The 12,837-nt window shown below is 43.5% G+C and overlaps 2 protein-coding genes across 2 annotated transcripts in view; one reads left to right on the forward strand and one right to left on the reverse strand.

The window, feature by feature from the left end:
* The window catches only part of LOC123514375, a 115,263-nt gene that overhangs the window by 57,672 nt on the left and 44,754 nt on the right, over positions 1-12,837 (reverse strand). The gene's annotated exons all lie outside the window — the stretch shown is intronic.
* The window catches only part of LOC123514151 (rho GTPase-activating protein 190-like), a 523,040-nt gene that overhangs the window by 52,276 nt on the left and 457,927 nt on the right, over positions 1-12,837 (forward strand). The window contains exons 3-4 of the mRNA XM_045271800.1: positions 11,741-12,461; positions 12,773-12,837. The exon at positions 12,773-12,837 is cut by the window's right edge and continues 83 nt beyond it. Of these exons, the coding sequence (XP_045127735.1) occupies positions 12,288-12,461; positions 12,773-12,837 (239 nt within the window). The 5' untranslated portion in view covers positions 11,741-12,287. The remainder of the gene's footprint in view (positions 1-11,740; positions 12,462-12,772) is intronic.

Here is a 12,837-nt window from a genome sequence, read left to right on the forward strand (position 1 = left end):
AGAAAAGTCACAAAAGTGACAGATTAGAACGAAAGTTGCGCCACACGGTGGCTATGTATGAAAGCTCCCCATTTGAAACAATGCCCAACGGTGGGTGACGGCAACTGCCTGTGACAGTCACTCGTTGACGGAGCGGGCAACTGCAATAGCCGGTTGCTCAACTGGACAACCGCAGTGGCGTAGTGTGAAAGGCTCCATTTGAAGTAATGGTAGGCAACTTAGAGAGTCACCGAGTGACAGCCACAAGTTGCTTAGTGTGAAAGGGGCCTAACACTTGATTTCATGAAAACGAGTCTACACTACTCGCCCAGGCCACTGCAAATACTATACAACAGGTAGTGAAGATCAGGTGATTCTCGGAGCGACGGCAGTGTCCTTCCTTGACCGCGTCTCGTGTGTATTTACCTATTATAGTTGTATTTACCTAGGCTCGTGTGGCCCGTCTCCGTATCTACACTTATCCAATTTTTCTTTAAAACTATGCACACTCGTTGTTGACATCATTTCTTCACTCAAACTGTTCCAGGTCTCAACACATCTCTCAGACATCTTCCCTTCCTCAGTTTCTTACTATGCGATCTTGTGCTTCTAATGTCATATTCTTCTCTCCGGATTAGTTTCTCATTATCCACTTGATCCATTCCGTTAATCAATTTATAAACTTGTATCAGATCCCCTCTCTCTCTTCTCTGTTCGTGTGTGTGTGTGTGTGTGTGTGTGTGTGTGTGTGTGTGTGTGTGTGTGTGTGTGTGTGTGTGTGTGTAATTCACTGTTTGATCTGCTGCAGTCTCTGACGAGACAGCCAGACGTTACCCTACGGAACGAGCTCAGAGCTCATTGTTTCCGATCTTCGGATAGGTCTGAGACCAGGCACACACCACACACCGGGACAACAAGGTCACAACTCCTCGATTTACATCCCGTACCTACTCACTGCTAGGTGAACAGGGGCTACACGTGAAAGGGGAGACATCCAAATATCTCCACCCGGCCGGGGAATCGAACCCCGGTCATCTGGCTTGTGAAGTCAGCGCTCTAACCACTGAGCTACCGTGTGTGTGTGTGTGTGTGTGTGTGTGTGTGTGTGTGTGTGTGTGTGTGTGTGTATTTACCTATTTGTATTTACCTGTTTGTGTATTACAGGGCCTGAGCTAAGCTCTCTGTGTCCTGTCTCCTTGTCTACTCCTGTCATATCTCTCATCTGATTGACACACACCGCGTCAACGACATCACTGCTCAGTTTATTCCACTTATCAATGCTACGATGCGGGAAACTACTTTCTCACGTCATTTAGACAGATGTCTTTTATTAGTTTTTTTTTCCATGTCTTCGGAGATGATTACTTGTGGTCACCTTTATCAATTCTCTGTCCAATATGTCAATCTTGTTCACCAATTTATACATAGTTATCATGTCACCCCTTGTTCTTCTGTCTTCTAATGTGGTCAGCCCAAGCTCCCTCAGTCTTTCCTCATACTCTAACTCCTTGAATCCTGATACCATCCTTGTTGCCAACCTCTGTATCCTTTCCACCTTCTTCACATTTTTCATGTGTGGTGACCAGACGCAAGCTGCATATTCTAACTGTGCGTGTTTCACTGTTTGATCTGCTGCAGTCTCTGACGAGACAGCCAGACGTTACCCTACGGAGCGAGCTCAGAGCTCATTATTTCCGATCTTCGGATAGGCCTGAGACCAGGCACACACCACACACCGAGACAACAAGGTCACAACTCCTCGATTTACATCCCGTACCTACTCACTGCTAGGTGAACAGGGGCTACACGTGAAAGGAGACACACCCAAATATCTCCACCCGACCGGGGAATCGAACCCTGGTCCTTTGACTTGTGAAGCCAGCGCTCTAACCACTGAGCTACCGGACGTGTGTTAAACGTGTGTGTGTGTGTGTGTGTGTGTGTGTGTGTGTGTCGTACCCTCGCTTCCAAAATAAAAGCGAAAAAAATAAATGAGAGAGAGAGAGAGAGAGAGAGAACGATGAAAGTAATATTAGGATGAGATACAGTCGGTGGAGGAGGAGGAGGAGGAGGAGGAGGAGGGAGAAGTGCATTGATAGTAGATTAAGATTATATTGCACAGTAGCAGGAAGAAGACAGTAGATGTACAAGATAACGACCAGGAGGATGAGGAAGAGGAAGAAGAGGGGAAGGACGAGGGGAAGGCATAATTAATGGAGGGGGGTCGAGGGAGGAAGAGGAAAGGTCTAAATGAAGAGAGAGAGAGAGAGAGAGAGAGAGAGAGAGAGAGAGAGAGAGAGAGAGAGGGACGTGACAGGACACAAATGCTCCCTTTCCCTTCCTTTTCCTCCTCCTCCTCCTCCTCCTCCTCCTCCTCCTCCTCCCTCCTCCTCAATGGATCCACTGTCTCTCTCTCTCTCTCTCTCTCTCTCTCTCTCTCTCTCTCTCTCTCTCTCTCTCTCTCTCTCTCTCTCTCTCTCTCTCACCATGAGTTCTTTCTCTTTCTCTTTCCTCCTCCTCCTCCTCCTCCTCCTCCTCCTCCTCCTCCTCCTCCTCCTCCTCCTCCTCCTCCTCCTCCTCCTCCTCCTCCTCCTCCTCCTCGTTCCACCTTTCCTTTTCCCACGGCACACACCTGCTGTGCCTGGCCACACACACACACACACACACACACACACACACACACACACACACACACACAAACACCACACACACACACACACACACACACACACACACGGCCCGGTAGCTCAGTGGTTAGAGCGCTGGCTTCACAAGCCAGAGGACGGGGTTCGATTCCCCGGCCGGGTGGAGATATTTTTGTGTGTCCTTTCACTGTAGCCCCTGTTCACCTAGCAGTGAGTAGGTACGGGATGTAAATCGAGGAGTTGTGACCTTGTTGTCCCGGTGTGTGGTGTGTGCCTGGTCTCAGGCCTATCCCAAAATCGGAAATAATGAGCTCTGAGCTCGTTCCGTAGGGTAACGTCTGGCTGTCTCGTCAGAGACTGCAGCAGATCAAACAGTGAATTACACACGGTAGCTCAGTGGTTAGAGCGCCGGCTTCACAAGCCATGAGGACCGGGGTTCGATTCCCCTGCCGTTTGGAGATATGTGGGTGTGTCTCCTTTCACGTGTCGCCCCTGTTTACTTAGCAGTGAGTAGGTACGGGATGTAAATGGAGGAGTTGTGACCTTGTTGTCCCGGTGTGTGGTGTGTGCCTGGTCTCAGGCCTATCCGAAGATCGAAAATAATGAGCTCTGAGCTCGTTCCGTAGGGTAACGTCTGGCTGTCTCGTCAGAGACTGCAGCAGATCAAACAGTGAAATACACACACACCGCGACTCACAATCGAGAGGCCCGGGTTCGAGTCCCGGCGCGGCGAGGCAAATGGGCAAGCCTCTTAATGTGTGGCCCCTGCTCACCTAGCAGTAAATAGGTACGGGATGTAACTCATTGTGGCCTGCTTTCCCGGTGTGTGGAGTGTGTTGGGGTCTCAATCCTACCCGAAGATCGGTCTATGAGCTCTGAGCTTGCTCCGTAATGGGGAAGACTGGCTGGGTGACCAGTAGGCGACCGAGGTGAATTACACACACACAGTATTGAATGAACGGGAAATCAATACATGGTATCTGTACGTATATATTCAGAGAGAGAGAGAGAGAGAGAGGAATGACAGGTGTGCGTGTGTGTAATGATTAAATAATAATGATAATAATAATGTGTGTGTGTGTGTGTGTGTGTGTGTGTGTGTGTGTGTGTGTGTGTGTGTGTGTGTGTGTGTTGGCAGGTGAAGAGTAATTGGCAATAGTTGACAAGTAGGTATACAAGAGACTTCTGTTTGTCGTGGATCTTTAGGAGTCTAAAAGGAATAACGTGGTATATGCCTTTAGTATGGCTTTGGAGGGAGTCATATGTTTGCGGTGGGGGGAGGAGGGTTAGTAGGGACCATGGAGGGATTTAAGGGGGAGGGAGCGCGGCGGGTCTACGTATGACGGGGTGAATGCGGTTTCTTAAGGAAGGAGACCTACGCAACGGTCGATATTGTTGGGTGGTAAGGTACGTGTGAAGAACTTTTTGGAAAGTATTTGTAATTTTTTAATTCTCTCTCTCTCTCTCTCTCTCTCTCTCTCTCTCTCTCTCTCTCTCTCTCTCTCTCTCTCTCTCTCTCTCTCAGTGCCTTCTGCAGTAGCTACGTCCCTCTTCCTCCCTGCAGCAGCATGAGGTCATGGGATTAATAATAATAATGTTGTTAGTACATCACTCAGAGAACCAGCGACCTTGGGAGAGGGAAAGAGAGAAGAGATGGTAGTGTCAATGAGGAGGTATATAATTGTATGGAGAGAGAGAGTGTGTGTGTGTGTCTAGAGGAGAAAAAAGGGCATTTGTGGTGGTGGTGGTGGTGGTGAAGAGGGCTATCACGTTCCTGGTGGTGGTGGTGGTGTCCAACCTACTTCACTCACCTACTCCTTCACTTTCTCTCTCTCAAGTGCATCAAGTCTCTCTCTCTCTCTCTCTCTCTCTCTCTCTCTCTCTCTCTCTCTCTCTCTCTCTCTCTCTCTCTCTCTCTCTCTCTCTCTCTCACACACACACACACACACACACACACACACACACACACACACACACACACACACACACACACACACACACACACACACACACTTCCCTAGAAACTTCAGACACGTGACACGTTGAGGAAAGTCGCTCGTGGCACTCCAGCAGACGCCCTCAAACTGAACAGTACACAGATTTCTCGACAAGATGGTTAGTTAGAAGACTATAGATATTAGACTTCATTATAACTTATCCTTCAATCTCTTATTATGAAGAAACAAAGTAATATCTAGATTTTTCTAAGTATGTCGGGTGGAGTTCCCAGGATCATATTGTGATAGGAAAAACAGTATTCTCTCTCTCTCTCTCTCTCTCTCTCTCTCTCTCTCTCTCTCTCTCTCTCTCTCTCTCTCTCTCTCTCTCTCTGTGTGTGTGTGTGTGTGTGTGTGTGTGGTGGTTTAGTGTCCAAACGTCTGTATAGTGTTAAGATATTTGTAAGCACAACTCAACAAGACTGAAAGGAAGTGAGTTCAAAGAGTAGGTGTCGGCTAGAGTGGGTAGGGATCATTAGATTGAAGAGTTTGAAGTGTTGCTCTTCTTTGAAGTGTTGCTCTTCTTGTGTGTGTGTGTGTGTGTGTGTGTGTGTGTGTGTGTGTGTGAGAGAGAGAGAGAGAGAGAGAGAGAGAGAGAGAGAGAGAGAGAGAGAGAGAGAGAGCATTAGTTTTGATAGCTGGACTGAATGAGAAGGTCCATTTTCACTTTGCTACACTGTGATTAATGAGAAGGTCCATTTTCATGTTTTCATTAGGAAAGTGAATTGTGTGTCTTTGTGTAGGAAAGTTGATGTGTCATTGTGTGTGTGTGTGTGTGTGTGTGTGTGTGTGTGTGTGTGTGTGTGTGTGTGTGTGTGTGTATTTACCTAGTTGTATTTACCGAGTTGTAGTTTTACAGGGCCTGGGCTTTATGCTCGTGTGGCCCCATCTCCATATCTACACTTATCCAATTTTTCTTTAAAACTATGCACACTCATTGCTGACACCACTTCCTCACTCAAACTGTTCCAAGTCTCAACACATCTTTGCGGGAAACTATATTTTTTAACATCTCTCAGACATCTTCCCGTCCTCAGTTTCTTACTATGCGATCTTGTGCTTCTAATGTCATATTCTTCTCTCCGGATTAGTTTCTCATTATCCACTTGATTGATTCCGTTAATCAATTTATAAACTTTATCAGATCCCCTCTCTCTCTCCTCTGTTCCAGGGTTGGTAGATCCATAGCTTTTAGTCTCTCCACATATATCATCCCTCTAAATTCTGGAACCATTCTTGTAGCCATTTTTTGTAGTCTCTCCAATTTCCTTATGTGTTTCTTTTTATAGGGGATCCACACAACTCCTGCATATTCCAATCTGGGTCTTATTTTAGTACTTATCAATTTCTTCATTTCTTTGTCCATATAGTGAAATGCTAATCCAATATTCCTTAGCAAATTATATGTCTCTGAAAATTCTATCAATATGGCTTACCGGTTGATTGTTTTCTTCCATCGTCACTCCCAAGTCCTTTTCCATTTTTACTTTTTCTAGTTCTACTCCATCTCCCATCTTATAGATTCCCACTGCTCGTCTTTCACTTTTTCCAATTTCCATGACATGGCTTTTGTCCACATTGAATTCCATCTCCCATTTTTTACTCCATTTCCAGATCTTGTTTAAGTCTTCCTGCAATATTTCACAATCCTCTTTTTGTTTTATGACTCTGCACAGTTTCGCATCGTGTGTGTGTGTGTGTGTGTGCGTGTGTGTGCGCGTGCACAGTCTGTCTACCTCTTTTTTATTTTGCTAGTTGTAAGTGATAGAGTGAGTGAGTGTGAGGAGAAACATGGGTGCTTGTGTAGGTGTGAGTTGGATCCATATTAAGGTTCCTGCTGTGGATAAAAAAAAACAAACAAACATGCATTTACTCATCATTAGGACTATTATCTTTTTTGTAGAATCTTTGAGGCTCTGAACTGGTTATAGTTGATTTTTAAATGAAATAATTAATTGGTGTTAGTATTCTTGAAAGGATGTGAGAGAGAGAGAGAGAGAGAGAGAGAGAGAGAGAGAGAGAGAGAGAGAGAGAGAGAGAGAGTTGGGTGATGTATGCTTGGCAGTGGTGATATTATGTATAATATGATACTTTATGGCTGGATGATTTGTTGTGATAGTAGTGATATAAGATTTTGAGTTGTTTTTGTTTTGATTCAATACATTAATTAGACTATGCCTTACTAACATAACATAACATAAATAATAGGATAACAAAGGGCCACCAGGGCCCATCTAGGTTATCCTGTATCAGTCGCACAGCGACCTCGTCATCAGTACTTAAAGATACACTTACAAGTACACAATACATTATATACTAATTCTAAATATTTGGCCCATTAACAGGGCCAAGTCCTGCAGCGAAATCCTCTACAATTTGTGGTCCCCATACATGGGGATCATGTCTTATTTAACTATAGTAAATTTCTTATAAAACTATCATGCAGTGCTATACATAATTATAAATCTAATAAATTTAAGTGCTTATCTAATCTGTTTTTAAACATTGTCAAACTAGTGCTATTTACAACTGTCTCTGGCAATGCATTCCAGAAGTCTACCACCCTATGACTAAAGAAATATTTTCTTATATCTAACCTGCAGCCTTGCTTTCTAATCTTCCTGCCATGATTTCTAGTCCTATTTCCTCCTCTAAGGTAAAGAAAGATCTCACATCTATGTAGTTTGTATCTGAGAACATTTTAAATAACTCTATCATATCCCCTCTTATACATCTCCTCTCAAATGAAAACATGTTTAATTCCTTTAATCTATCTCTATACTCCAGGCGCTTTAATGCTGGTATCATCCTAGTTGCTCTTCTCTGAACTGCTTCTAACATGTTGATATCCTGCCTATAGTGGGGTGACCAGGCCTGTATGCAATACTCTAAATGGGGCCTAACATAGGAATTATATAAGCTACGCACCACTTCCTTACTTTTATAACTAACATTTCTATTTATAAAACCCAGGATCCTATTTGCCCTATTTCTTGCTTCTAAACATTGCTTTGAAAATTTCATAGTCCTGTCTATCACTACTCCTAAATCCTTTCCTTCCTCTACTGCCTCTAGCCAACATCCCTCCATCTCATAGTTAAAGTTTGTGTTGTCTTTACCTAAATGCATAACCTGACACTTTTAGAATTAAACTCCATCTGCCACCTGTCTGCCCATGCTATCAGCCTGTCCAGGTCTCGTTGTATTCTGTAATTGTCCTTTTCACCCTGTACTGCACATGCTATCTTAGTATCATCTGCAAACTTTGATACTTTGCTACTAATTCCTATATCTAAATCGTTAATGTACACCAAGAAAAGAAGAGGTCCTAGCACTGATCCTTGGGGTACCCCACTAACCACTTCCTTCCACTCAGACATTGCCCCATTTAATACTACTCTCTGTTTCCTATCAGAAAGCCATTCACTAATCCAATCAACTAACCTACCCCCTATCCCATGTAGTCTCAATTTGTACACTAGCCTCCTATGCGGTACCTTATCAAACGCCTTGCTAAAATCTAGATATATAACATCTATGCTATTTCCATCATCTAACTCCTTGGTAATATATTCTAAGATATCGAGCAAATTTGTAAGACAGGACCTCCCTGATCTAAAGCCATGTTGGGTATCTCTAATTAATCTATTCTCATTTAAATGCTCCCAAATACTACCCTTAATGATTTTCTCTAGTATCTTACATACTATACTAGTTAAACTGATCGGTCTATAATTATTCGCATCATCCTTCCTACCTTTTTAAATATTGGAGTAACATTAGCTAACTTCCAGTCCTGAGGTATCTCAGCAAACCTAAGTGATCTTTCAAAGATTAACTTAAGTGCTTCAGAAATACTGTCTACACCCTCCCTAAGTACTCTGGCATGTAGCTCATCAGGACCACTAGCTTTCCTATCGTCTAGTTCAAGAATAAATTTCCTAATAATTCCCGGTTTTATATCAATATTTTCTAAAGCTCTTAAACTACTCGTCGCACTGTTTGTAACAGGATTTCCTATTCTTTCCTAGTAAATACTGAAGAAAATTGTTCATTCAATAATTCTACTATGTCTTCATTTTGATCCACTACTACACCATCTTTTCTGAGTGGTCCAATCCTATCCTTATTTCTTTTATCACTGACCTTGTAATAACTATATAATTTTTGGGATCTTTACTCCCAGCTCTAGCTAGTTTTATCTCTGCCTGCCTTTTACTTTTTTTATAACCTTACTCAAATCATCCCTGACCTGTCTGTACCTAATCAAATCTACATCTTCCCACTTTTCTGCAACTCTCTGTATGCCCTCTTCTTCTCTCTGATCTGGCTACCTATCTCATGAGTCCACCATAATGGCTTCCTGTTTCTCTGCCTTATATCTTTGTAAGGGATACACTGCATCACTATACCCTTTACTACAACCTTAAAAATATCCCACATCTCCTGTGCAGTTTTATTTCCAAAACTATCTTCCCAGTTTACCTCTCCTAATAACTGACGTAACCTACCATAATTGCCTTTCTGATAGTTTGGGACTCTAGTCTTATTCACTATATTATCCCTACTGGAATTAATGATAAATCTAATTATATGATGGTCACTGTTTGCTAAAGTCTCTCCTACCTCAACTTCCTTTAAACAATGCTCAATATTTGTTAGTACTATGTCTAAAACCTTCCTCCCCCTAGTAGGTTTATCTACCATCTGCACTAAATAGTTATCCTGAAAACTTTCCATAAACTTATTTTCACTAGCATCTCCTACCATCCTCTCCCAGTTTACTGACTTAAGATTAAAATCCCTAAGATAATTGTCTGACTAGTACACCCCTATTTATCTCATCTACCATAAGGTTGTCTACATCTGCTGACTGGTTAGGTGGTCTATAAAAGCTCCTACTCTAATAACCTTACTTTTGTTTACTCTAACATCCAGCCATAAGGACTCTACTCTGTTATCTACCTTAATACCATTAACCTGACTGGAAATGAAGGATTTTTACATAAATAACTACTCCTCTGCCTATCCTACCAATTCTCTGGTGTAAATACATAATGTATCCATCTACTTCATATTCTTTCCTATTTTCCTAAACTTTTCCTCATTTACCCATGCCTCTGTGACACATACAACATCTAAGTCCTCCTCAACTATATAACTAGATAACTCGTCCTTCTTGTTCCTAAGACTCCTGGCATTTACATAAAAACATTTAAGTCCTGCTACCTTCCTAGATGCTGTCTCCTTATTTGGAATCCTAATCTTATTCTCTCCTATTTGCACCTGGAAATCTTTCCTAATCTTTTCACTATCTCTGTTTATCCTATCTAATTTATGTCTAGCATCTTTCTTCTGGAATGCATTTGCTACCTCACCCCCTACACTCCATCCCAACTCCCCTCCAGACATCCACTCAGCACATCCACACCCTTCCTACTCAGATGCACACCATCCCTAGCATACAAATCCCTTCGCCCATAGAACCTATCCCATACATCCACAAAGCTGACACCCACATCCTTACACATCCCTTTTACCTGATCATTCACACCAATGGCTCTAGACAACCATTCCTGCTAACATACACACGAGGCAAGATTCCTGACACTACACACCTCCTACCACTCTCCCTTATCTTGCCTAACATTTCCCGAAATCTTGCCACTAACTCCTCCGACCCACCTGCTCTGACATCTTTCCCACCTACGTGCAAAACTACTACACCCTCCCTCTCCATCCCCCCAACCCTCTTCTGCACCTCCTCACTCACTGCCTTCACACCTGCACCAGGCATACACACGTTCGTCCTCCTATCCCTGTCTTTCCCACAGAAAGTGCTATCTAAATACCTAACCTGAGAGTCACCCACCACACACACCTGAGGTGTGCTAGGCACAACCATCCTCCTCCTCTCCTCTACCCCCTTCTTTCTCCTTTCACTCACCACAACCACTTCATTCACTCCACTCTCACTCTCCCCCCCCCTCCAACAAACCGAACCTATTTTCACACTCAACAGGTTTAGTCCTATCCTCCCTAACTGCCTCTGCTTTCCTTCCCCTCACAACCTGCCATCTCTGCCCATCCTGACTACTATCTTTCCCAGTCTGGCTCGCCTGCTCCCTCTTCCCCACTCTGCTCTTCCCGACAGAGGGCCAAGCCACCCTGTCGCCCTCAGAAGGTCCAACCTTCGGCCTAACACTGATCTCCTGCCTAATTTTTTCCACTGCCTCCCCAAGCCTCTTAACCTCCTCCTTCAACTCAAAGATGAGAACTTGTTCGCACTTTTCCCCTCACTTAGCTTTCTGATTTCCTCTCGCAATTCTCGGTGCTCAAGAGAAAGAACTAAATTCTCGCTCTTGAGCCTACACACCATACACTCAGAAAAGTCAACGACCTTCCTGTCATGCCCACACATCTCACACACAACAAACTCTCCCAATCCCACCTCAACACTCTCTTTCACGCACTCAATCACACTCTGATATACCTCAGTAGCTACCGCCATACTAATTTACAATATGTTAACTCACAAACAAATAAAAATACTAGGTGACGGCGGGATGGGGGAACCGCGGTGGTGGGAGGGCCTAAGTGAGGTCAACTAATCCTCTTTGTTTGGGTGGTTGTTGGTGGTTGGTTACATGTATGTAGTATGGGCTGTCAAGAAGTGATGGACACTGCCACCTTGGTACCTTTGATGATTTGCTTTGTCCAGCTGATGTTGATTATTATTAGTACTTTATTAAGTTAAGTGTTTAGTGTCTGTGATATGTACTGTATACTATTTTTAAAAGTTACAAGATTGAATATAGTTAAAATAGACATTTTTGTATCTATAGCATGTGAAGGGAATGTGTTTTGGGTTATTGATATTAGGTCATTGAATACTTTACTTTCCATAGTTTTAAATGATGTGCTCAAATTTAAGCATCCAAGAAATGCTGAAGATTTTTTTTTTATTTCTTTTCAGTTGCAAATTTGAAATACATGTATGAACACTAAAGACCCAATATTATATTAATTGAACACTAAAGACCCAAGATTATATTAATTGAACACTGAAGACCCAAGATTATATTGAAATGAAACTTAATAGTTTTTGTTTCCTTCCAGATTATTAGGGATGGTACTTGGCAGCTAAGAAGTGATGTGTCACCAGTGGGCCTCCTGACTACCTTTGCTCCTCTGCACTGCCCACTCAGCTTCCCTTGTCACAATGATCCGTTCAGCAGCTGCCAATGTCCTATGTACCATGTCCTCTAGTCTGACCGTTACCTGAGCATCCCAGTGGACATGTGTGCTTTCTGTACCAACCTCAGTGCTTACAGTCAGGACTAAAGCAAACCACTTTTGCCAAGAACGTTGATAAAAAAAACCTTTATAGTGAATCTGTGGATGTGTTGTGAGTACCTGGTATGAGAACTCAGCCTGTGTGGACTGAGGGCTGAGAAAAGCCCTGTGTGCAGGGCAACAGTCAGCCACGCTGTGAAGCAGGCTACCCTTATCCTGAAGAGTAACGTGATGATGGTTTTGCCTTAGGTGACCATGGGTGTGGGTGTCAGAGAGGCTCAGCACACATGATGGGAGCCCCAAGTGGCAGGAAGTGAGCCTAGGCTGGCCTCCCGTAGCGTGGGCGAGGGAGCCTGTTGCAAGGTCGGCTATGGCGAGGCGAGGGGGTGACGCATCCAAGCAAGTGGTGGTGTCTGTGGTGGGGGTGTCTGGTGGTGAAAGAGAAAAGGGTGTTACAGGCCTTGGAAAATCATGCCTCTGCAACCGCTTCACCAAGCCCCAGGCAGACCAGTACCATGTGGACCACATCTCCGTCCTGTCTCAGGTGAGAACCTCCTCGGTGTCTTAGGCCCTAGGGATTACTGGGTGGAGTTGTTTTGTTTGAAATATTTTTTCTAACTTAGGATATGTAATGTTTTAATATTTTGCTTTGAAGTCACTGACTATCAAGGTGTATTCCTGGAATATATTTAGTCATCAAAGCAGATTGTAATACCAATACAGTATTGTTACTGACTCCATGACATTACATATTATTTTAGGTGATTTATAGAAACTTTGCTTGGTTTATTATTTGTTTATTGTTATTCTAAATTGCATTGTTCTTATCTGGTTTTCTCATAATTTCTTTCGCAGACGGATTTCAGTGGACGTGTAGTGAACAACGACCACTTCTTGTACTGGGGGGAGTGTGTGCGGGT

This window comes from Portunus trituberculatus, chromosome 37, assembly GCF_017591435.1.
Source record: "Portunus trituberculatus isolate SZX2019 chromosome 37, ASM1759143v1, whole genome shotgun sequence".
In the NCBI taxonomy this organism is placed as follows: Eukaryota; Metazoa; Arthropoda; class Malacostraca; order Decapoda; family Portunidae; genus Portunus; species Portunus trituberculatus.